The 22833-nt window shown below is 42.4% G+C and overlaps 1 protein-coding gene across 4 annotated transcripts in view; it reads left to right on the top strand.

The window, feature by feature from the left end:
• Positions 1-428: 428 nt before the first annotated feature.
• The window catches only part of FKBP9 (FKBP prolyl isomerase 9), a 43989-nt gene continuing 21584 nt past the window's right edge, over positions 429-22833 (top strand). Inside the window, exons 1-10 of one of the 4 annotated variants that reach the window (XM_041466712.1) lie at positions 430-944; positions 4660-4805; positions 5413-5602; positions 6284-6429; positions 8023-8212; positions 10267-10412; positions 11591-11777; positions 13622-13767; positions 15388-15551; positions 16264-16350. In XM_041466712.1, the coding sequence (XP_041322646.1) occupies positions 688-944; positions 4660-4805; positions 5413-5602; positions 6284-6429; positions 8023-8212; positions 10267-10412; positions 11591-11777; positions 13622-13767; positions 15388-15551; positions 16264-16338 (1647 nt within the window). In that variant the 5' untranslated portion in view covers positions 430-687 and the 3' untranslated portion in view covers positions 16339-16350. Of the gene's footprint in view, positions 945-4659; positions 4806-5412; positions 5603-6283; positions 6430-8022; positions 8213-10266; positions 10413-11590; positions 11778-13621; positions 13768-15387; positions 15552-16263; positions 16351-16917; positions 17720-22833 lie in introns of those variants that run through there. The other 3 variants (XM_041466710.1, XM_041466713.1, XM_041466714.1) reach the window with 3 other exon arrangements.

Consider the following 22833-nt stretch of genomic DNA (forward strand, 5'->3'; position numbering starts at 1 on the left):
TGGAAAGGTCCCCTGCCAGGTTGCAAATCCCTGTGACAGCACTGGTGTGCATCAATAAGCATTTGCCAACACAGCCTCGTGTCTTTGAGAGCTTGATCTAAAATGAAACATTTGCGATCGGACTTTAAGTTTGCAAATACTCGAAGTCGCGCACGTAGCGTGTATGCAAGTAGAGTGACAAAACCCCTTTTGCAGGGGGTCAGTTGCCGTGTTTCCCAGGTCCAGCAGCTCCGCTCCCAAGAGCTGCGAGAAATCTCCGGGAAATGGCGGGGTTCTGTCTGCGTGTTTACGACTCTCGGGGACCGCCCGTGCCCCGTGCTACCTTCGGGAGCGGAGGAGCGCCGGGAGGGTCGGGGGCAGCGCCACGTCGCACCTCCGGCGCGGGGAGGGAGCGGGCGGCGGCGGGGCTGGGGCGGCGGTGCCACCGCTGCGCTCCGGACTGCGCAGCCCCGCGGCGGGCGGGGGGAGCCGGCGCCGGGGCTGCTCCTCCCCCGTCCCGGGTGGGAGCGCTTCGTCCACGTTTGCAAGTTTGCGGCGGTGGGAGGAGGAGGAGGAGCGGGCGGGCCGGGGCGGGCGGCTTTTCTCCCTTCCCTCTCTTCCTTCCCTCCATTCCCTCCCTTCCCTCCATCCTTCCTTCCTCCCCTCCCCGCCGAGCGCGCCCTGCGGCTGCCCCGCTCTCTGCGCTCCATGGCGGGGCCGGCGGCCGTGCGGCGGCGGGGCCCGGGCTGCGGGTCGCTGCTGCTGCTGCTGCCGGCGCTGCTGGAGAGCTGGGCGGCCTGCCAGGCGCCGCCGGTGCCCGCCGCCGAAATCCCTCCGGACGGCACCGAGCTCGGCGTCGAGCGGCGCTTCGTGCCCGAGAGCTGCCCGCGGGCCGTGCGCCCCGGAGACTTCGTGCGCTACCACTACCTGGGCGCCTTCCCCGACGGCACCCGCTTCGACTCCAGGTCTGGCACAAGCCTGCCTTTGGTTGGGCGCTGTGAGAGGGAGAGGAGGGGAGCCAGAGGTGCTGTCCCCCACGAGGGCGGTTTTTTTGTGGATTGCAGAGATTGTGGCGCTGGGTGGAGGTTCCGTTCAGGTTCCCCTATTATCCCAGCAATGGCCCGTGGGTGCTTTTGGGATGAGCAGTTGGAAGCAGGTCAGCGGTAGGATGGGCAGTGTATACATGCGGGACGTACAGATCACCATGAGAAGATGCCTTTGAGATACGAAGGGCAGAGAGCTGGGGTGTGACTGCTGGGGACATGGGGCAAGACGTCTGTAGTGGCTGGGTCCAGTCTGCAGTAGTTTGCTTGCCCTCTTGGATTCCTACCACGTTCTTTCAGCTGCTTCTCCAGGGCGCTGAATGGAGCTTTTCTGCTCCAAGAGTGAAGACCTCAAGGTTATTCAGCTAGTCTTAGCCCGGTAAACAGGAGTGTATATGGTGTCACAGTCTCTCACAGTAGTGATTTCCTGCCCGTTTCATTCTGTACATTTCCTATGTCTTTTCCAGGCTCAAACCTACTCGAATATGATTGGTTCTGAATTACTATCCCTGCCAGAAATATAGGAATTATCAGGCTGTACTTACATAGAATTTTTTGGATACTTTATCCTTGAATAAATGTGACCTATGTACAGTGAAGTGCCTGGCTGCTTTCCTGCTGTTATTTTGGGATCAGGAAGCCTAAATAGTGGGATCAGGAGATTGTGGAGGATGCTGCTACTGCTGCCAGCTTATTTGTTTTTTCTTACTTCATTCATTGCCACTGATCAAAGTATTATTTAGAAAAATAAAGCAAAATGCATTTTCAGTAATCCTGGTAATCTCCCTTGTGCTTCAAGGAAAATCTACAGCCTTAGGGAAATAACTGTCCTTCAAAGCTCAGTTCTCCCTCTGGAGCTGTCTGTAGTTAGTATGCCAGTAGTGCCATGGAATCAACACTTCTCCGACGAAAATGTGGGATGTGATAGCTGGCACTTCAGCTGGTGTTGGTGCACTGTCAGTGAAAAGGCACAGAGCAGACGGTGAATCCATTGGCAGCTGATGGGCTTGGAACATAAGTCTTAGCTGTGGATGTGGAGACATACGAAGGCAGCATCCTCGTGGCTTGTTTTGTAAATATGTGACAGTGGGAAAACTGGCCATGTGTTCAGCAGTGTGTTTCTGATTGCTGCTTGTGCATTGAGGCAGGGCACCTGGAGGGGCTGCCCAGGTGCTGGCTCTCATTTTAGTTCCTTGTCATTTTGTTCTGAATTGCTTGGGGCAGGAACAGATAGTGCAGAACTGTACAGCATTTATCCCCTTGGATCCTCTAAATATTAGTAAATAAGAAGTAATGGTGATAGTCTAGTCCAACTTGAATATTTTTGTGGCTGCCTTAATTTCAAAAGGATGCAAAATATCAGGTTTGTTCAGCTTGGGCTTTTTTTCTAGATGGCAGCTCATGTTGATGTACACTTTTGTTATTCACTATGATCTTTCTTAAGACTGATGACAGAGTTTAATCATGTTAAGACATGGAAAAATAGGAGGATTTTGTCTTCTGTAGGTTAATAGAAGAAATATTTTGGAGTATTTGTTCTAAAGTCTTTGATGTTCCCTGCCTATAAGTTAAAGAGATTTAGTCAATTAAAATAAGCCCATTTTCTTACCTGTTTTTTTGTTTGTTTGCTTGCTTTTTTTTTTTAAGTTTATGAGCATGCTTACCAACATCAGTTTAATCGAACACTACTATGAAGTCAGTCTAGAAAATACTCTAGATGTTGAGCTAAGGGTAGTTTTGCTTTGTTCCTTCTTCAGCTCTTAAAAATGTTCTTGAGGTTTAAAATTAATTTTCTGTATTTCCAAGGAGCAGGTACCAATACTGCTCCTCATGTTACCAGGCTGTTGACAAAGTTTTAGTAATCATGTGTTACATAAATTAGCATATCATTGTCATTAGCTGTTTGTAATTTTTTTTGTATCAGCATTTGCAGTTTTTATTCCAATGGCCATAAAATTATTTGCATTTAAAAGTCTGAATTTAATTGCCTAGTCATCTCCTATTAATTGGTCAATTCCACTAATAGAAGCAAATTTTGCTTAGTTTTAAGGAATCCGTAAAGTCAGTCCTGCAAAGCTGCATGGTCTGATCAGTGCTTTGTTCTGTTCTCTGCTTTGCATCAGTGTTCTCTTAATTGTACATTTATTTTACTAAAAAGAAAGCTCTTCTGTTCTAAGTTCATCCCAGATGTATTGCCAAGCTTTGTCAATTGCTACAAAATACTATTTTGGAGGGTTTCTTAGAATCTATTATATTACTAGTCTTAACATTTAAATTATGGTTTTGTGTGTATAATAGAATTTGTCAGGGCCTAATTTAAATATTTTCCATCCTTTCCTGGGAGTGGGAATGTGAAATGTGAAATGCTCAGTAATAGAGGGTTGTCTACTTTTAAGAGAAATGTTTGTCAGAAGAAAAAAAAAAAGATGGAGCAAACAGAGAGTTCACTCAGTAAAATATTTGAGAGATTCAAGGCTGTGGGACTGTTAGGAGGCTCAGTATGTTGTGGAAGTGATGTGTACAGTCTTGGAAGGAAAGTTTGACATCATTTCCCTAGGGATGTCTAGCTACTGGCTGCTTTCCAGAATTTTAGCATGCAAAAGGCACAAGCCTTTTTTTTTTTTTTCCCTCCCCCCAGGTCTGACTTTTATATATATATATATATAAATGTAAACAAAAAAGTCCTTGAAATTATAAAAGGGATTTGGGAAAATGGAAGTTGTAAAAGATTAAAAATAAGCATGAAGCTTTTGAGAAGCTTCTTGACATGTGTTTATATATTACTTTAAAAAGTTCAATAGCATTAATTCAGGCACATCAAAGTGGGGTCATTGTGCAGATTTAAAGTGGCTCAACAAACCATGTAGGGTAGTGTTCTGCTGTGGTAATGCTGCTGTTCTCTATCCTCTCTGGAAAATGAAGTCATTTAAGCATAATTTCTTTTATCTTTTGAATATTCATGTATCATCACAGAGGAGAATAATTTGTTTCTTGATTCTTGGTCTGGCAAACCTGCCATTTAAAACGTCTTTGTGCTTTAAATGTTGGAAGTGAAGGAGAAAATAAATAACCTGTTGGCAAATCCCACAGCTACTGCTTAAAAAGGCATCTTTTCCCTCTCCCTTTCTCCCGCAGAGATTGGAAGTGTGATGTCTCACATTGTAAAGCTTTAGGTCTTACACAATATTTTTGTGATGTTACTGACTGAAATCAATATGCCGAGATCTACTGCGGGAGCAATTATCCTTTCATATCTCATAACAGTGTTTAATTTTTCCTTTTCTTCCTTAATTTTCCAGTGCTGCTTTTAATGTCAGTGTGTCAGTTAGCTGTTTGTAGTTCTGGCCTTCATGGTAGTACCCATTGCACTCTGCTAGAATGTGTTTTGGATAGGTGATGAGCAGTGAACAGAAGGAGAACTGTGTTGAAGTCTCAGGAACACCCTGGATTTGCCACTTCCTTTAGGAGCTGATCCTTTAGGCGCTGATCCTTTAGGACTGATCAAGTTATGCTGACGGGGCAAGAGAGAGACACGGTGCAGTTAAATCTCTCTCTTTCAAAAAAAACCAAAACAACCAAAGAGTGCAAAGGGATGTAAATGAACCACTAACATTCTTGCCTGCTTTTCCCCCTTCAGCTATGACAGGGGATCCACATTCAACGTGTTTGTGGGCAAAGGTCAGCTTATCGCTGGGATGGACCAAGCTCTGGTGGGCATGTGTGTGAACGAGCGCCGGTTTGTGAAAATTCCCCCTAAGCTTGCCTACGGGAGTGAAGGCGTCCGTAAGTACAGCACCGGGCCAGCTGCTTGGGTAAGGGATTCCACAGAGCAGATAGGAAACGGAGCAGCAGAAGAGAAGGGTAGGAATGCAGGTAGTGAATTTCTGGGAGGTTATCCCTTGTTCTTCAGAGGTGTTTGTTAAGCCTGTAGCCTAAAGGAGTCTCTCCAGACTGCCTCTGCGTGCTGAAGGAAGAGCAGTTTGCTGCAGAAGACCTTCAGGTCCTTCACTTTTGCTATGAAAGTTAACTATTTATTTATATCTACCTCCCTCTTAAATACTTAATTAAGCCAAAGTTGTGGTTTGGCGTTGCAGTGCTGCACAAGATCTTGTCAGTTCCAAAAGTATCTTTGTTCTGAAGCCTCAGAGAGGCAACAAATGCTAACTCAAGAGAGTCTGGCTGATGGACAGCTGTAATAAGAGTTCATCTTGCTGGATTTCCCCCCAATAAATAGCTGCAGCAATGGCAAGGGGCCAAGAAGCTGTAAGCACAACAGGAAATAAGGTGTACATGATGCAGTTTTTTTAGGGTATGCATGGATTGGTTCCTTTTCACTGGTACCTTGTATAAAAAGGGAAAGAAAATTGTGTGTATTGTTTTGCTTTTGCAGCTGGTGTGATACCCCCCAATGCTGTGCTCCATTTCGACGTGCTCCTGATAGATCTGTGGAACTCGGAGGACGAAGTGCAGGTTCAGACTTACTTCAAACCTGAGAAGTGTCCTCGGACAGTCCAGGTGTCTGACTTTGTACGGTACCACTACAATGGAACGTTCCTAGATGGGACCCTGTTTGATTCAAGGTATGCAGCTGGGTTGTGTCTTTGTGTAGTTTCATAGGTATCTCACCATCATTTGCTCCCCTTTTACCTGTGTAACAATTAATGCTAACTGCCCAGAAACACAGGAAATGACATCTGGCATTGGATGTATGTTAGTAATTTTTTCAGGGATTATAGGATAGCAGTACTGACTCAAACCAATGAAACTGTGCATTATTTCTTTTTGGGCATTACCAATCCGGATGCTTTTTAAATTCTAAATTTCGTTCCCTGTATGTATATTACTATTTATTGAAGTCAGTTAAAAGTCTCTATAACAAGTATAGCTGTTCAGATTACATACAAGTTTTGTAAACTTAGCAGGGTTTGTAATGAAAGTGAGCCACTAACACTTTCTTACTGAGATTTTAAGTGTACAGCATCTGTGCTTCATTAGAACCCAGTGGAAAACGATGCTTTAGTAACAGCTGCCTGAGAGCTACTTTCCAAAGCCTCTGTGAGGTTCCTGACATAGCTAGGCACTCTGGAAAACTTCCCAGCCAGCCCTTGGCAAATGAAGGACAGATACTTTTGGACTAGCAAGTTATGAGTTACACATACACATTTACACACAAATCCACATAGTATGTGGATTTAAAGGTTAATATTGTTCTTTCCTGTCTGACATTTGGTTGTGATTTTTTTTTCCTTTTTCATGTTTAGCCATAATCGGATGCGAACTTACGATACCTACGTGGGAATCGGATGGCTGATTCCTGGTATGGACCAGGGTCTCTTGGGAATGTGCGTAGGGGAGAAGCGCATTATCACAATACCGCCTTTCCTGGCATATGGAGAAGATGGAGATGGTAAAAGTTATTCCTTTAGTTGTTCCTCTTTTTTTCAATCCCAAGTCATGCATATTTTAAAACAAACTTTCTGTATTTTAAATTATTGCCCTGTTCAGAGAGACACTGCTTAACAGACATACTGTTGATACAACTGTAGTATTTATATACTGAAATTTTATTTCAGTCAGGGAATATAATCTGTGATTAATGTCTAGTGGCACCAAACACTTGAAGACGGGTGACTATATAATCCTTTAGACTGCCATAGAAAGCAGAAGAATTTTAAGAAAAAATATGTTAAATGTATTTTTAATTCCAGATGGGTTTTGTTGTTTTTTCTTAACAAATGCCCTAGTGGTAACTACAAAATAGATTGTCTTGTGAGACTGTGCAGCCTGCAGATCATACATAGATGTCCCCATGTTAAATAATGGGGCAGTTAGGTGTAGTTTGTGACTTTTCCTTATATTCTCTCTCTGCTCTGATGTTTAAGGATGTGCCTGTGATGTACAAGGTTTCATACCCCTTCTGTGGCTTCATTACCATTAACTGTGAGGCTACCATTAACTGAAGAGCCTTTGTTTTCAGTGAGGCAATGCCATCACTGTGGGAATAGAAGAAAATTACTCATTTGGAGAATTCAGTTAAAAAAAAAACCCTGAACCAAAAAATGGCTGACTAGAAGCAAATTTGCAGAGAGACCTGGATAAATTAGAGGACTGGGCAATCACAGCTATATGAAATTAAGCAAACTGGATTCTGCACCTGGGATGGGGCAACCCTGGTTGTGTGCACAGACTGGGGAATGAGAGGCTGGAGAGCAGCACTGTGGGAAGGGACCTGGGGCTCCTGGTGGATGGCAAGTTGGACATGAGTCAGCAGTGCCCTGGCAGCCAGGAGGGCAAACCTGGGGAGCATCAGGCACAGCATGGACAGCTGGGCAAGGGAGGGGATTGTCCTGCTCTGCTCTGCACTGGGGCAGCCTCACCTCAAGTGCTGAGTGCAGTTTTGCGTGCAAAAATATAAGAAAGACATTAAGCTATTGCAGAGAGTCCAAAGGAGGGCAGTGATGGTGGTAGAGGGCCTTGAGGGGAAGCAGTGCAGAAAGCAGCTGAGGTCACTTGGTCTGTTCAGCCTGGAGAAGACTGAGGGGAGGCCTCGCTGCAGTCTGCAGCTTCCCCATGAGGGGAACAGGAGCGGTAGGCACTGAGCTCTTCTCTGGTGACAAGTGATAGGACCTCTGAAGTTCTGTCAGAGGAGGTTTGGATTGAATGTTAGGAAGAGTTTCCTCACTCTGAGAGTGGCTGGGCACTGTAACAGGCTCTCCAGGGAAGTGGTCACAGCCTGACAGCCTGACAGAATTCAGGAAGTGCTTGGACAATGCTTTCAGGCCCATGATGTGACTCTTGGGGTGCCCTGTGCAGGACCAGGAGTTGGACTGATGATTGAAGTGAGTCCCTTCCAACTCAAATAATCCATTATTCTAATTTATTGTGGGAGGGGAGGTGCTTGATATTTGGCAATACATTACTTTTCTTCAACAAACATGTTTAAGTTTCTGCTAGAACACCTGCTGTTTCTCACCAATTTTCTGCTCTAACACTTTTGTAGGTAAGGAGATCCCTGGCCAAGCTTCCCTTGTCTTTGATGTGGTTTTGCTGGATCTACATAACCCCAAGGATGGTATTGCTATTGAGAACCAGCTCGTGCCTGAATCTTGTGAGCGGAGAAGCCAGACAGGAGACTTTCTGCGATACCATTACAATGGCACACTTTTGGATGGCACATTATTTGATTCCAGGTAACCAAAACATTCAACTCTACAGACTGCATTTCCAGTTTGACTGATCTGTCGTGTCTGTAATATGTTCAAACACAGTTATTTGCTTTTCCTTCCTTTCTGAAAATTTTGAGTGGACGTGGAGTCTTTTTAAAAGACTCATAAAAAATTTTCCATATGGGAAGGAAAAGAGCTGTTTTGTGCCATGTCATTGTCACAGACGCCATCTAGGGGTAGTGGCCCACCCAGTGAAGCCAAGTGCTTTAGGCACACAAGCCTGAAGATTCTGCACCATAGGGTTTATCTGCCAAACAGGTAATACCACTGAAGAGAGAGAAAATTATTATGATGCCATTTTATGTCCTGAGAATTGTGAGTCAGTGTGCTAGTGGCTAGTGTGAGGTTTGTCATATTTATACTTGGAAACTTCTTGCATTTTGAAGGCTGATGTCTTTCAAGACTGAATTATAGGACTGCAGAATTCAATAATAGGGCTTTCTGTGGTACAGGGGGAGGGATTCCTGTGACAGTAAATTCAAAGCTCTATGGGAACATGAGCCTCGTGTACAGAATCATATGAGTAATATCCTTGTAGATTTCTGTGACCTGGGCTGCTTTTAGTGGAACAGTACTTTACTATCCCACTCCAGCTTTCAGAACAGTTGGCAGAAGTAGCTAAAAGGAGGTGAGAATGAGCCAATGTAAAGTGTTTTACAAAATAAGCTCAGTGAAAAATGTTTAGCACTACTCAGCAGCCATCTCTGTAGACCTTGATTTACAATTTGTGAAAGCTTATAAGTTAAGAACTCACAGCTTATCCACAGTGTACCTATTTATATTTTTTGAGATATGAGTATCTTCCCCAGTAACTAATCAGTTTTTGAAAATAGCTGTAGTATTTATATGAGGGTTGTTGTCAAGATATAGTAATAAATGCTTTGTCAACAGCAGCCTCTACATCATTCTGAAGTGCTGAGAGTTGTTAGAGAGCTTGTTCACTAAAACATGGTATCCTGACCTCCTCCAGAATTTATAAATGGAGAAACAGAGCTGCTAACAATAGGGATTGAAAACCCTGGAGCTATCCAGGACAACGTTTCTCACTAGTACAAGGAGCATGCCAAAAGCTCTCGGGATGGCTGGGGTTGAGAGCTCTAATAATATTTTCCTTTGCCTTTTTACTTTGAAATATTCGGCTTCAGAACTGCCCTGGGCAGCTCAGCCAAGGCTGTCTGGACTTAGAGCAGTTGAATAAACCCTCTGAATTACATCAGGGTCTGGTCTTGTATTGGTTTAATTCTTTCCCAGAACTACCTTGTAAAGATGAACTAAAACCTTTCTGCCTTCTCCTTCTTGGGCTGTGCCTTTGTGTAACACGCCTTGAAGAAGGGCAGAAGACCGTCATGCCCACGTAAGAAACATCATTTGTAGTTGTAGCCTTGTTTTGTTCTATCATGAGGTGTTGAAGCAGGTCCTGCCACCTGTGTGTTAAGTGGCTGGCTGAAGTGTTGATATGGTTTTGTTGTTGTGACTCATTTTAATATTGAGCATCCCATGAGAACCTAGTTATCCCACGTGCTCCTTCTAGTAGTTGAACTACATAGCTGTGGTTGCAAAATGAGGTAGTCTGCAGGGTGTCTCATGAAAATGAAGCGCTTATCAACCATAGCTAGTTGATAAGTGCTTATTAAAGTAGTTTCAGGGCAGAGGAAATTTTAAAGGAGTAAACCTTCTTTTTTTTCAGTTACTTGTCAAAACCTGTTTTCTGTTTCATTTAAAATACATAAATAAGTGTGATTTTTCTTTCTAGATACAGTAGAAATGAATTTGCAAATCTGCTGGCTGTTCACTAGCCAGGGTCTCAGTGCTGGGTAATCAGTGACCCGTGTGTTACTGACTGATGAAACTTGGTGGCCTGGATTCATGGAACGTAGTTCCTTTGTGCCTCCCTGGTGCTGGTTAATGACTGTGTGTTTGACCTTAAATGGTTTAAGAATTGTGTTGCAGAGCTATTGCAAGAGCCCGTGATTTCTTGAGTGCACCTGACACTGCTGAAATGCAAATATTTTCCGTAGTTATTCCCGAAACCGTACATACGACACCTATGTTGGGAAAGGTTATGTGATTGCTGGAATGGATGAAGGCTTGCTAGGTGTATGCACTGGTGAAAAAAGAAGAATAATAATCCCCCCTCATCTTGGATATGGAGAAGAAGGGAGAGGTGAGCTTGGCTTTGCATTCAAATCTTCTGTAGTTAAACCTTTATTACTTAGTTAATCTGTCTGTATTTTCGTTTTCCTGGCATTTGAAAGGTTTATTAATTAGTTCATTATTTTCTTCATTATCAAACTGACAAGACCACATCCAGAATTTGCAGGATTATTTTGATTAGCTAAATAGGTAGGACAATAAAATACAGAACAATCTCACATGTAACTGGTAGCCTGAACTCATTTGGGTAGTTGGTGTTTCAGGCAGACTGGTACTTGGATGCCAGGAGCTCTGCAGTGTGCGATCTTCCTTGCTGCATGTCTTAAACTCTCTATCCGGAGGGAGTTCATCACGTAAAGTTTTCTTCCCCATTCCTTCCACAGCCACAGGTTTTGTGGACTTCTAAGCCACCTCCGTAATGATGGATGCATGTAACAGCGGTGAAGTAACCACGTATATGTAACATACAATTAACATTTCTTTGGGAAAACTCATTGCTGTCTAAACAGATAGCTGGGAGAGGCTGAATGTGATAACTCTTCTAGCTGATCACAGCGTTGTGGCTGGTGTTTCAAAAAGTGCGTCCTGGGATGTTACTTGGATAAGTGATTTAGAAAAAAAGCCTTTCTTGTGGGAATGCAAGTTCCATGCTGATGATTTGGAATTAGACTCCTTACTGACAAACCCCAATCCTAGGCCTGGATGTGTTTTGTTAATCCTGGTAATGCACATAATCCTGGGAAGAGGGGGAAGAAGTTGCCTGCTTTTAGGGTATTTTAAGGAACTGTATCCTTTTACATTTAATGACGTTCCTTGAAACAAGAGTTCTTGAGAATTTTGATGATCAGTGTTGAATTGGTACGTGAAACACAATTGAGTTATTTAGGATAGTCCCAGGAAATACATGGCTATTGCTTCATTTGTGCATAATTTTAAAATTCAGGGTAACAAAAGTTTTTCCTTCACCATTGAATGGAGTACATGCTTAGTGCTTTCTCACTGGTTGTCTTTCCTACACTGGATGCAGCTTGCATCTGTCACATCCTTTAATTCTGAATGAGAAGAGCAAAATGACTCAGTAGCAGGCGCAGCAGGAGTGCATATTCCTACAGGGTGCAGTACCTGGACATCATCTGCCTGTTTGGGTACCATTTCTTTCTCTGTTTGTCTAATTTGCTTCCTGTTTAGGAAAGATTCCAGGATCTGCAGTGCTGGTGTTTGACATCCACGTGGTGGACTTCCACAACCCCTCGGATTCGGTCAGCATTACTGTTCACTACAAACCTTCCAACTGCACCGTACTGAGCAGGAAGGGAGATTACCTGAAATACCACTACAATGCTTCGCTCCTGGATGGAACCTTGCTGGACTCCACGTAGGTATTTGAATGATCTTGTAAGGAAAATTCTCCCAGCATCAGAGAAGGCAAGAATGAATTCCCTGCAAAGGAAGCTAGCAGGGAATAAAGACTTTTATTTTATTTTTTTTTTTAATGAGTATTTATGTAGAATGTATTCTTCTCTTTATGGCTGCCTGGCAAAGGTGCATAAGAGGAGGAGACTTTTAAGGCAATCTGTCATAGCATGATGAGAGAACCAAGAACAAAAAGGATGTAGCAGTGTGTTGGTGAAGAAAGTAAACAGTATGTGTGGAGTGATGAAACTTGTTGCATGGCATTCTGTTTAAATGGGCCAGTTCAAGTGTCTGGGTGAGTCATGCCAGGACAACACAGGTCTCACCATGAATGAACTGTCCAGGTTTGTTCAGTTTCTTGAGTAGGATTTGTGCTCTGTATTATTGTCTCTGATTCAGTGCTCCTGAGAGAGGTCTGTTGTTGTGGTCTTGTTAAAGATACCTTGAGTGTGGTTTATAGTAAATGGTCACCTGTCATGTCTGTAGCACACATTGCTGCTCCTGTATTGTAGTGTGGCTTTAAGTGTCAGCATGGAGAAACTGTCAGAGGCCTTGATTGTAACTGTGAGGATAATATGTCTTTTCCTCCTCTCTCTTGGCAGTAGATTTATGAGGGAAGCAAAAGATTTGCTCCAGTCTGTCTCCTGTAGCACTGAAGTGAGCCTGGCACACAGCTACAAGAGTATTTCTGTTAGCTTCCTTTTCTTTTTGCCTTAATCGTTTGAATAGTGCAAGTCATCCAAACAACATTTTATATTTTGGAAGGGAAGTTGGGAAAAGCTATTTTTAACCAGGTTATAATTAACACAGGAAGTAGCTCATAAGTTTCACAGTGTACACAATAGCTTGCAGAGCTGAAAAGCTGCCTTAATTTGGAGCACGTGCTGCTATGCTGTAGGCAAGGATGTATACAAGTGACGTGTTTGGATTCAAAACAGTTTCTATGTCAGGAATGCTCAATTTCCATTTTGTAGCAGGAACCAAGGGATGTCAAGACCATCTTACTCACAGCAGTTTTTTGAGAATGAAAGATCATGAATCATGTGCTCCTAATTTTAAGGCTGACCTCTTAGCCACTGAATTGTTTTCTTTCCAAATAATACTGTGTTGTACAAGCATGTCCTGCAGAGGCACAGCCAAGCCAAATAACCAAAGAAAGGCAACCAACAGAATAAAGAGCCTTAATGCTGCACACTCTGCCTTTAATATCACAATATATGTTCGACTTCTGGGCTTTTAACTGGTGGTATTTTCTAATTTTAGAAATAAGCCACAGGCAGCAAGGTATAATTCAAAATTTAATATGGTTAAATAGCAGTAGTAGTAGTTATTCGTGCTAATAGCTACTACATTACAGTGACTGATTTCATTAAAGAGATGGCTGATCCATGAGAATGCACTCAGATCCCTCTATGGAGTTGGTGGTACTGGGATGAATGTACATCTGGAATTCTTACATCTGCTGAAAAGTCCAATTACAACAGTTACAAATATGTGAAAGGCAAAAGCCCTTATTTCAAGATAAAATACCTTGGAGTTGTAATTGGCACAATTAATGATTTTAATTTGATTTCATCCAAGAAGCCTGTAATTTTAGTGCCAGAGGACTTGTCTGTTTGGTGCTGGCTGTAACTTGAGAACAAATTCAGGTAACTGTTTGGTAGAACAAAGCATTGGGTATTAAGTTAATTTTTGACAATGACAGGACACTACTAGAAACTGCTACTTCCGTGGTAATTTCGAACAACAGAAATTTTCTATTTTATGCTGATTTTAAAATTTATTTTATTTTTCCTTCCTTTCCAGACACAGCCTTGGCAAGACCTACAACATAGTTCTGGGATCTGGTCAGGTGGTGTTGGGGATGGACATGGGCCTTCAGGACATGTGTGTTGGGGAGCGGCGGACAGTCGTTATCCCACCTCACCTCGGCTATGGAGAAGATGGTGTTGGTGAGTGCACATGCACTTAACATCTCTAGGGTGACTGAAACACAGGCATGCATGTTTTATTAGCTGCTTAAGTGGATTTTTTTAGAGGTTTTTCATGTCCTTATTTTAGACACTCCCCCTCTTCCCTGTTCCCCAGTGGACATGCTGTCTGTGTTGCATTTCAAATCATGCTGCTGCTGTGGCCAACAGAAAGACCGTCAGAGTACAAAAGGGAGCACGTGCCCCCAGTAATGTTGCTTTCTCAGAACAGAAAGCTCCAGGCAAGTCTGGTGTTGCAGAGGGATGCAAACACAGTTTTCCATGATAGGGAGTTGGGTGCTTGTATGTGGACATGTGGCATGTTATTCAGGAGACAGCTGCAGGGGACTGGTCAGCCCTAATACATAAACCGAGTGTAAGATGGATGTGAAACAGTGTATTGGTGCAGTTAAAACTCCCAACACAAATACATTTTGAGGCAGCTTTAGGGCATTAAGGCTTATCAATTTTTAATGACATGGACAGCAGTAATAAAAAGAATGATATAGAAGTGACAAGAACTTTTATGTCCAGGTACGTTATTTCTGGTCTTGCTGGTTAAAAGTTTGAGGGAAAGGAGTCTATCATGAGATCACCAAGATCACCAATTTCTGATGTGTATGGAAACAGTTGCATAAATAGCTGGGTTCTTTGAATAGCTTCAGAACAGTTTGTAGTTTATAAAGACTGTCAGGCATCACATGCAGAGCTTAATGGAGAATTAATTTGCGTTAAGAGATAAGAATATATTTCCACTTGTACCTGTTTTCTGTGAAAAATTGGGAGTTTAATATATATACAATGGTTTATACAAGATTATATCTATTATACATTATATGTAATTGCTTAGCCATACTTAAAAAATTAAAAATTTCCTCATAACATGAAAAGTCTGCTGTGTAAAATACTTGTCATAAGTATTTGCCATTGTTCCGGGTACGTTTGATACACGTTCTGAAACATTGCATGATTTGTTACTGTGTTGGTTTATACCCGGCTATCCAAAGAAATTGCTTGTTTGCAGTCTCTTGAAAACAGATTCGAGGTGAGCTTGATTTTTCTTTTTCAAGACTAAATTAAACACCTTCCATGGTTTCCCTGAGGTAATATCCCCAGCTGTAGAGTCACACAGCAGGACGCTGATACACAGTGTATTGGTGAGATAAAGGAAAATGGATTATTCCCACAAGTGTAGTTTTTGAAAGTAAAAAAAAAGGATGCAGTTTGAATCACGGAATTATAGAATGGTTTGGATTGCAAGGGACCTTAAAGATCAGCTAGTTCCAACCCCCCTGCCATGGGTAGACACCTTCCACTGGAACAGTTTGCTCAGGGCCCCACCCCAACCTGGCCTTGAACATTCCTAGGAATAGGGCATCCATGCTTCTGTGGGCAATCTGTTCCAGTGCCTCAAGTTTTATTATGAAAGGTTCCTTTTATGATCACTCTTGGTGAAGTGATCAGGAAGATTTGATGGGCTAGGGATCACACTAGAGAAGTGCCTTTTGGAGCAGGAAGATAAATTTAATTGTGGATTAAAAGGAAATATCCCCTTCAATGTAAGTGAGAATAAATACCCCTCTTTGTCATTTGTTGTGACAGAAGGAGAAGTGCCTGGTAGTGCTGTATTAGTTTTCGACATCGAACTGCTGGAATTGGTGTCTGGCTTGCCTGAAGGATACATGTTTGTATGGAATGGGGAAGTCTCTCCCAACCTTTTTGAAGAAATAGATCAGAATCATGATGGAGAGGTTCTTTTGGAGGAGGTAAGCTGAGATGATGTAAACACCTGCAGTGGTTTTCTTCTACCACTATCAATGCCAGTGTTGAAGGATGGAGTCTTGCCTCATTTTCTTCCCTTCTCCTTCTGGAATAGTGTTTGTCATCAAGGGAACAGGGAGGCAGGGTATCAGCTAAAACATGGCTATTCAGCTTTAGAGTTAAAGCAAAAAGGACTGTGGCCATACTGAATGGCCATACTGCATAAGATCACTTTCTATTGTGGTTTCCTTGGTCAACAACAAATCCTTAGGACATAAGTGCAAGAGGCAGAGTTGGTATCCAACATTTCTTTGCTGTATCAGCCTTCTTGGTTCTGTCTCAGTGTTAATTGGCAGTGTGTGGTGAATTCTTGAGCCAAAGCTGAGCCTGCAGCAATGCATCCAGGAACTGTCTAATCTCTTCTGGAGCCTGGCAGTGCGAGTGGCCACTCCTTACACATGTGAATTGTGTGCTGTGCAGGCCAGTTCTTCTTCCTTGCTTTTAAAATCTGCATTGTGAGGATGTCATTGTGTGCCCCAGTTGAAAGCCACTTGCTTTTGCCATACCACCTCTGATAACATAAACCTCTGTGAGATGTTCCTCTGCCTTTTCTTTTAACTCAAATTCTATTTTTTATTCTCTTCTGAAGTCTTCTTTGTCACCTTTCTCTATCCTTCTGTTTTGTCTTTTCTTCTTTGTCCCTTCTTTTCTCCCTAGAGTGATGTTGCCTGCAGTGCTCACAGGGCAGGCTGCGGCCCTGTGGAACAGCATGAAATGCCTTTGAGGATTTAGAAACCTAATATGGTAAAATCGAATTCTTGTTTTCCCTTTTCCTAGCACTCTCTTACACCTCTTTGTTTTCCTTCCATCTCCATCTTCTCTCTTATGCTTACCTTCATATCTGTTTTTGCAGAGAAGAAAAAAGCTTTTACTGGTTTAGAGAAGGAGGTAGGGTGAGGCTGTTGCTGTCCACATCAGCAATCATTCTTGTGTGTTGCTCCCTCTAAGATGCAGGTGGGTTTCTGTTTTACAGTGTGAGCTTCATGTATTGCCGTGCAGAATTACTGCCCTCCATCTGTATAGAGCTGTTACTGTGCCCAGCTGTCCAACCCATCTTCCTCCTAAATTATGAAAAAGAACTTTTCTTGTTATGGGTCCAAAACCCACTGGAATGAGTGAGGAAATCCCTGCTGAGCTCCACACATTTAACCTCAAGTGTCTGTTCTAATTAGTTCAGTTTGGGTGGTAACTTTATAGGGTAGTAACAGTGTCCTATGTACACTTAATAAGTAGTAAAATGCTGGATGCTCTTCATTTTCAAATGTCCTTTTCACTGTGAGCTGTTTTCTTCTCCTTCCCCCCTCCTTTTAGTTTTCAGAGTACATCCAAACTCAAGTTGATACTGGCAAGGGAAAATTAGCTCCTGGCTTTGATTTTGACAAGATTGTTAAAAATATGTTCACCAATCAAGACCGGGATGGAAATGGTAAAGTTACTGCTGAAGAATTCAAGTTGAAAGATCAGGAGGCCAAAGAGGAGCACGATGAACTGTAAAGATAAGGAAAAAACCAAGAATCCTGAGCTGACCTACTGTTCAAACGTGTACCCGAAGGAGTTTTGGCAAGCATGGTTTGGAAGGATAGCCCTCGGATAGCCTGTGTCTGCCTCTGCCTGGGTGTGGGTAGGCTGTTAAAATAGGAACAGATTTTCAGTTGGAATTGTTAGGTGTATCTGAAAAAAGTGTTAAGTGCCTCAATGTGGGATGTATAGACAGGTGTGTCCTGCTGTATGTGGTGCCGTGAACCACATGTGTGTGTGGGGTCTGCTTTTATGCTGAAGATCCAAAGTTCTCAATGAACAATTCACGGTCGGTTGGGTGGATGGTAGAAAGAAAACCTACAAAGTGCTTTTAAAAGAGTTTTAAAAAACCTTCTGTATCAGAAATATTTGTGTAGGAAAATGAACCAAAATATTCCCTGTAACAATAACCTGTAAAAGTTGTCAGCTGTTGATCCCAGTTCCTTTCAGAAGGCATGAGCACTCTTCCCAGTAACAACCAAACTCACATGGATTTTTGCCAGCACAAAATCTGATTTGCAAATTGCAGAAACATGGCTGTGCCATTGCATAATTTACATAAGCTGTGACTTAAATTAAACAGACCTAGAATTGATACTGTGTATGTGTTGGGTTTTTACTTCACAGAATAAAAGCTTCCTACCATCTGTACTGACCTGAATTAGTAACCTTGACTCTTGCTGGCCAGTGTTCCCATCAGTCATTCCAAAACCTTTCTAGTCACAACCTTATTTATAGTTTTGTTAGACATTAAATATTAACATACAGGGCCCAAATGCTGTCATAAATACTGGACACAGTTGGTTTTGTGTTGGGCTTCTGTCTCCTATTTTGGGAATTGATAGATTAAGGAGTACAGCAGAGCAGTCTGCAGTGGCAAACAAACAGACAGACAGTGATAGAACCAAGGAACAGACCCATCTGTTTGTGTGTGCTAACGCTCTGGCCCAGCCCTCAACACAAAGTCATCTTTGAGAGTGCTGCTCAGATTCTGTGACTTGAGGCAGTCACCTGTTATCTCACCAAATGCAGCAGAGCTGCTCCCTACCAAATACACGGAACAGACCCATTTTCTGGAAGGCCGTGGGATCCCCCTCAGTACACAGCATGCAAAGAGCACAAACACACAGAGTGAGACACTGTCAGGGAGGAGTGGGCAGGGAGTTGTATTTCCATTATAAGCTTTGTGTCTAGTTTCTTGCTTTCCTTGATCTGTACATGTGGGATATAAGCTCCCTGAGATGCTCTTTCTAAAAATTGGTATTTCAGTTGGATGAGAACATTTTGTATTGGTTTTTAATGCAGTTCTTACAAAAAGTGCAGTGAAATATTTTTTTGAGTTTGATACCATTAAATGTTGGATAACTGATCTTTTTGTTAAATAAAATATTGATCAACTATTACTTTTAAAGTTTCTTTTCTCTTTCTGGAGTTTTGATGGGTTGAGACCATGAGTTGAAGCAAATGCCCTTCCTGCAGCTCTCTTCTCCTGTACACAGCAGGCTTACCCTGAATATGTTCAATACTGCTATTAATGTTCAGAAAAAAATATTTAAAATGACGATTAATGGATGATTTTATACCAGATGTAGAAGTTGTGGCTATCAGGGACAGGCACTTCCATTCCAGAGTCTGGGTCCAGAATGGCTCCTTACCATCTTGTGAAAGCAGCTCTCTCAGCAGACTGTTTTTCCCTTTTGCTTTCTTGGAAGCAGGTTGCTCACTTTTTGCTGTGGTTCAGATGCAGTCCCTTCTGTGTGCTGACAAAACTGAGAGAAGGAGTGGAAAGCAAATTGTGATTGGAGTACTGCCAGAAGCAGAATTCAATGTGGAAACAGCTCCTTACTCTGTTCTTGTATGTACCCCCAAAAACCAAGTCTGTCTTGTGCATATCCCCCCCCTCCTTTTGCGGGGATGGAACTCTATGGTTTTTAAGGTCCCTTACAACCCAAACCATTCTGTGGTGTCCTAAATAAATGTTTTGTCTGAGAAAAACTTAGTGAATGAGCCCAATGTTTCTGCATGGAGGAACATTCCAGATGGATCCCAGGAGATGGGCTGAAGAGTTCCTAGTAAACCAGGATAACAGACTTGTCCTCCAGGGCAGATGCTGGAGAAGGAGCAGCACTGAACTGCTGTCAATTGGTGATCCCAAAAATTGCTGTGCTGTTTTTTTTGAAGGGCTTGTCAGTGATGGGATAGCAGGGATGACTTTGCCAATGCCTCTGGCTAGGGTAGGTACATCTGAAATTCTTATGCCATTGCTCCTTAAGACTTGGCAAACATGGCTCATGATCCAGCTAAAGATGTTTTTCCTTTAAGAGGAAGTTTTTGTTGCCTCCTCACCTCATCCCTCCAAGCCTGCAGGTTGCCATTGTAGAAATACGAATGCAGCTTTGGGGAAAATCAGAGAATATATGGAAAAATTTGCGATAAAATAATGCTGTTTATATGGGGCATTGCCCAGACAAATCCAAAAGAGGCCAGGTTTGCCTGGCTGTTTTAGGCTAAACTGCTTAAAATCCAGAATTTCTGATCACTAACATAGGAAAAAGACTGGGTCTTACTTTTGGCAGCTATTGGCTTCTCCCTTGAAGGAAGGCTTGGAGCCACCTTCCTCTATGTCAAAAAGCAAATTTTTTTTTAAGGAGAATCTAGCTATTTAGAATTAATCTACCTATCTATTTACAATTCATTTATTTATTAGCATTTTATTGTTAGTACTTAGAATTTACCTGTGTAGAATTTATCTATTAGTATCTACTGTCTCTTAGTATTTAGAATTCACCTGTTTAGAATTACCTGTAGAATCTCTCTATTTTGGATTTATTTATTTATAGAATTAGTATCTAGGTAGTTTTTTATCATACTTAACTGAGATTACTTTATAAAAATAGATGATAGCTCCCAAGGGTCATTAAGAACCAGATGTAACTGGGCTCAGCTAACGAGGGGCTCTCCAGAACTCAGGCTGTTTCTACTCCTCTAATGAAACAGGCAGCTGCTATTCTCAGAGCTGGCAGCTGACTGCTGTTAGGAAAGAAGTTGCTGGCAGCCAAGGTTGGCAATTGGTGACTGAATTGTCAGGGGCGCAGTGGAAAAGAAAAGCAACAGGGGTGCGTACCCAGAAAACCCCAGGTATTTATGAATATTTTTTCTGTGTGATTTTTGTGTCCTAATTTGATAGCAATGCTTTCTGTTGTGTGACTCTATCTGGTGCAAGTATAGCAGACATTATACTTAAATCAGAAATTGCAGTGGTTGAACTTCAACATTATGTTTTTCTTTGTGGAAAAAATATTTGGATTTTCCTTAAAACTTGAAAATGACACATTTAGCTAGTACAGGGTGCAAGTTTTTAGCTCAGTTCAGCACTACCAGTATTTGTTTGACAGTGGGAGGACATTTGAGCTGGCTGCAACACCTGCTAAGAGGAGGATTCATTTTCAGCTAAATAAAGGTCCCAATACTTGACCTTGGACATGTACTACAGACAGAACAGATATTGTGAGTAGAGGAAGAAAAAAAGAGTAACAAATCCACTTATTTTTGTTTATTCTCTTAACTTTAGATATACTCTTTTGGCTATGGGAGAATGGTCTGGGAAATGCATATCTTTCTTTCCAAACTAAACCATAAATTAAATACATTTTTAGGGTTGCAAAATGTTTCTGGTCAGAAATTTTATTTGGAAAGACATACTACTCACAGTATTTCTTTCTTAAAAAAGAAGAATCTCGATAGCAATTGCAAGAATTAGACTGGCTGGAGAAGGATGGCTTAACCTGTAGGTGTAGAGTTAATTTTGTTTGCCGTTAATTTTGGTCATGGTTTTGGAGAGGCAACTGGTAATACAAATTCTAATTTCTAGACAACAGTCCAGTGATAAAACAATGGGATTTTGATAAAGTGAAAGAGCATATTTAAAAATGCATCTTGTATTTTCCCTTAATGTAATACTAAGCAAGAGTTATGGTTGGCAGTGGAATGTGAGATGAAGAGACAATAATAATCTGTACAGCACAATGCAGGTTTTTAAAATCTGACCTCGTGGTTCAGGTTGATTGCATAAATGACTGTTTTTTCTATAAAGGTGTATAAATGGCATTTAAAGAAGTAAATTATTTGGCACGGAGATACCCCTTGTACAGCAAATGGGTTCTGTCAAGGAACTGCAATGTGGCTGAACTGCTTTCAAGTCCTAGGAAAGGTTTACTGCTCTAGCAGATCCTTAAAACAGGTCTGAGACTAAGAGGATTTAATGATAGGAGAAAAGTGTGCTGGAGATCTTAACTTACCTGCATCTTTGTGGAAGGGCAAGAATCATTTAAGTGATTGTCATTATGGACTGAACATTTGGTGACTGAACATTCATTGTCCACCTGCTTGGAGGTGAGGTTGGAAAATCTTCCTTACTTAATGCTTGAAAGATGGTGGTCATCTGAAATCCTCTACCAGTTTTAGATGTCCATGTAGTTGGAAAACCATCTCTTTTCCTTCTGATATGGGTGGGTTCTAGGGAGACTGAATATAAATTTCAGTAATTACTAAATTCAGTAATTCAGATTAAGATGTAGTTGGAGATCTGTTTTGGTAACTGCTTTTAAAGATGCTTCCTGGTCCTTTGCTATATTACTCTGCATATGCTCTTCTATGTGGTTTTGTTTGTTTATTTGTTGGGGTTTCTTTAATTGTGGGTTGAACAAGATCTTCATCATGCTGAAGGAGTGGTGGCTTGCTCACCTGCTGAGTGAGGCTGAGGAAAAATTCCAGAGAGAGGATCAGTGAGTTTATGTGTATCCTGAGGCAAGTTTGATGAAAACATGGGACGCACTTCCCTTCTCAGAAACGCGGCACAGGGACACCAGACCTGCCCCACTCCTTTTCACCAGTGCTGAGATAATCAGGGAAATCCATTACACCTGTAGTCAGAGTGCCAGAGAGTGGTGCTGACACATCTCGTGCTGTGAAGCTGTGACTATCAGCTACACTTCACATTCTCTAAATTGTAGCTGTTATCTGTATTCCAAAGATAAACTGCCTGTAAATGGAAAACTTTGTCCCAGTGTAAACTTTGGTAGTAATGCCTGGTAATTAGACTCTTGCAGCTAGAGGCTGGTTGAGTAAGCAGTGCATCCAAACACCCTGATGTTTTTCAGAAGGCCTTTGCCTTTTGGACTTTTATTTGGCAGCTATGACAAAAGAGCCAGCATGATTGCCTGTTTAAAAAAGCTCTAAACCCAAGATTCACTAACCCTACCCCCTCCTCCCAAAACTGTAATATTAGCCTAGTCAACCTAAGTTCTGCAGGTGCCTAAAACCCCAAATGTAAGCTGTTAAAGAAACTGTGTCTGCAGAGCTCCCCTGGAAATGCTGCAGCATTCCCCAAATCCTTGCTGTGCCCGGGTGGTGCAGACCAAGCCACTGGGTGGGCAGCTCATGCGATGCCTGTGAGGAGTCCCACGTAGCATAGCCCTGCTTGTCCTGCCCATGGTGCTGAAGCTGCAGTGCAGGCACAAGGGAGGCTGTAGGGAGGCTGCTCCCTCTCTCTGTTTTGCCATGACCATCCTGCCCTCCTTCCTGCCCCAGGAAAATGGAGGAGACAGGGAGAGAAGCCACAGGGACTGGGCCAAACTTCACACCCAGTCTCTGTGACTGCTGACTCAGCGGGTGTCGCTGCTGCCTTCAAGCTCTATCCATCTTTTGGCT

The sequence above is a fragment of the Pyrgilauda ruficollis genome, unplaced genomic scaffold (genome assembly GCF_017590135.1).
Source record: "Pyrgilauda ruficollis isolate IOZ18807 unplaced genomic scaffold, ASM1759013v1 scaffold2, whole genome shotgun sequence".
Taxonomy (NCBI): domain Eukaryota; kingdom Metazoa; phylum Chordata; class Aves; order Passeriformes; family Passeridae; genus Pyrgilauda; species Pyrgilauda ruficollis.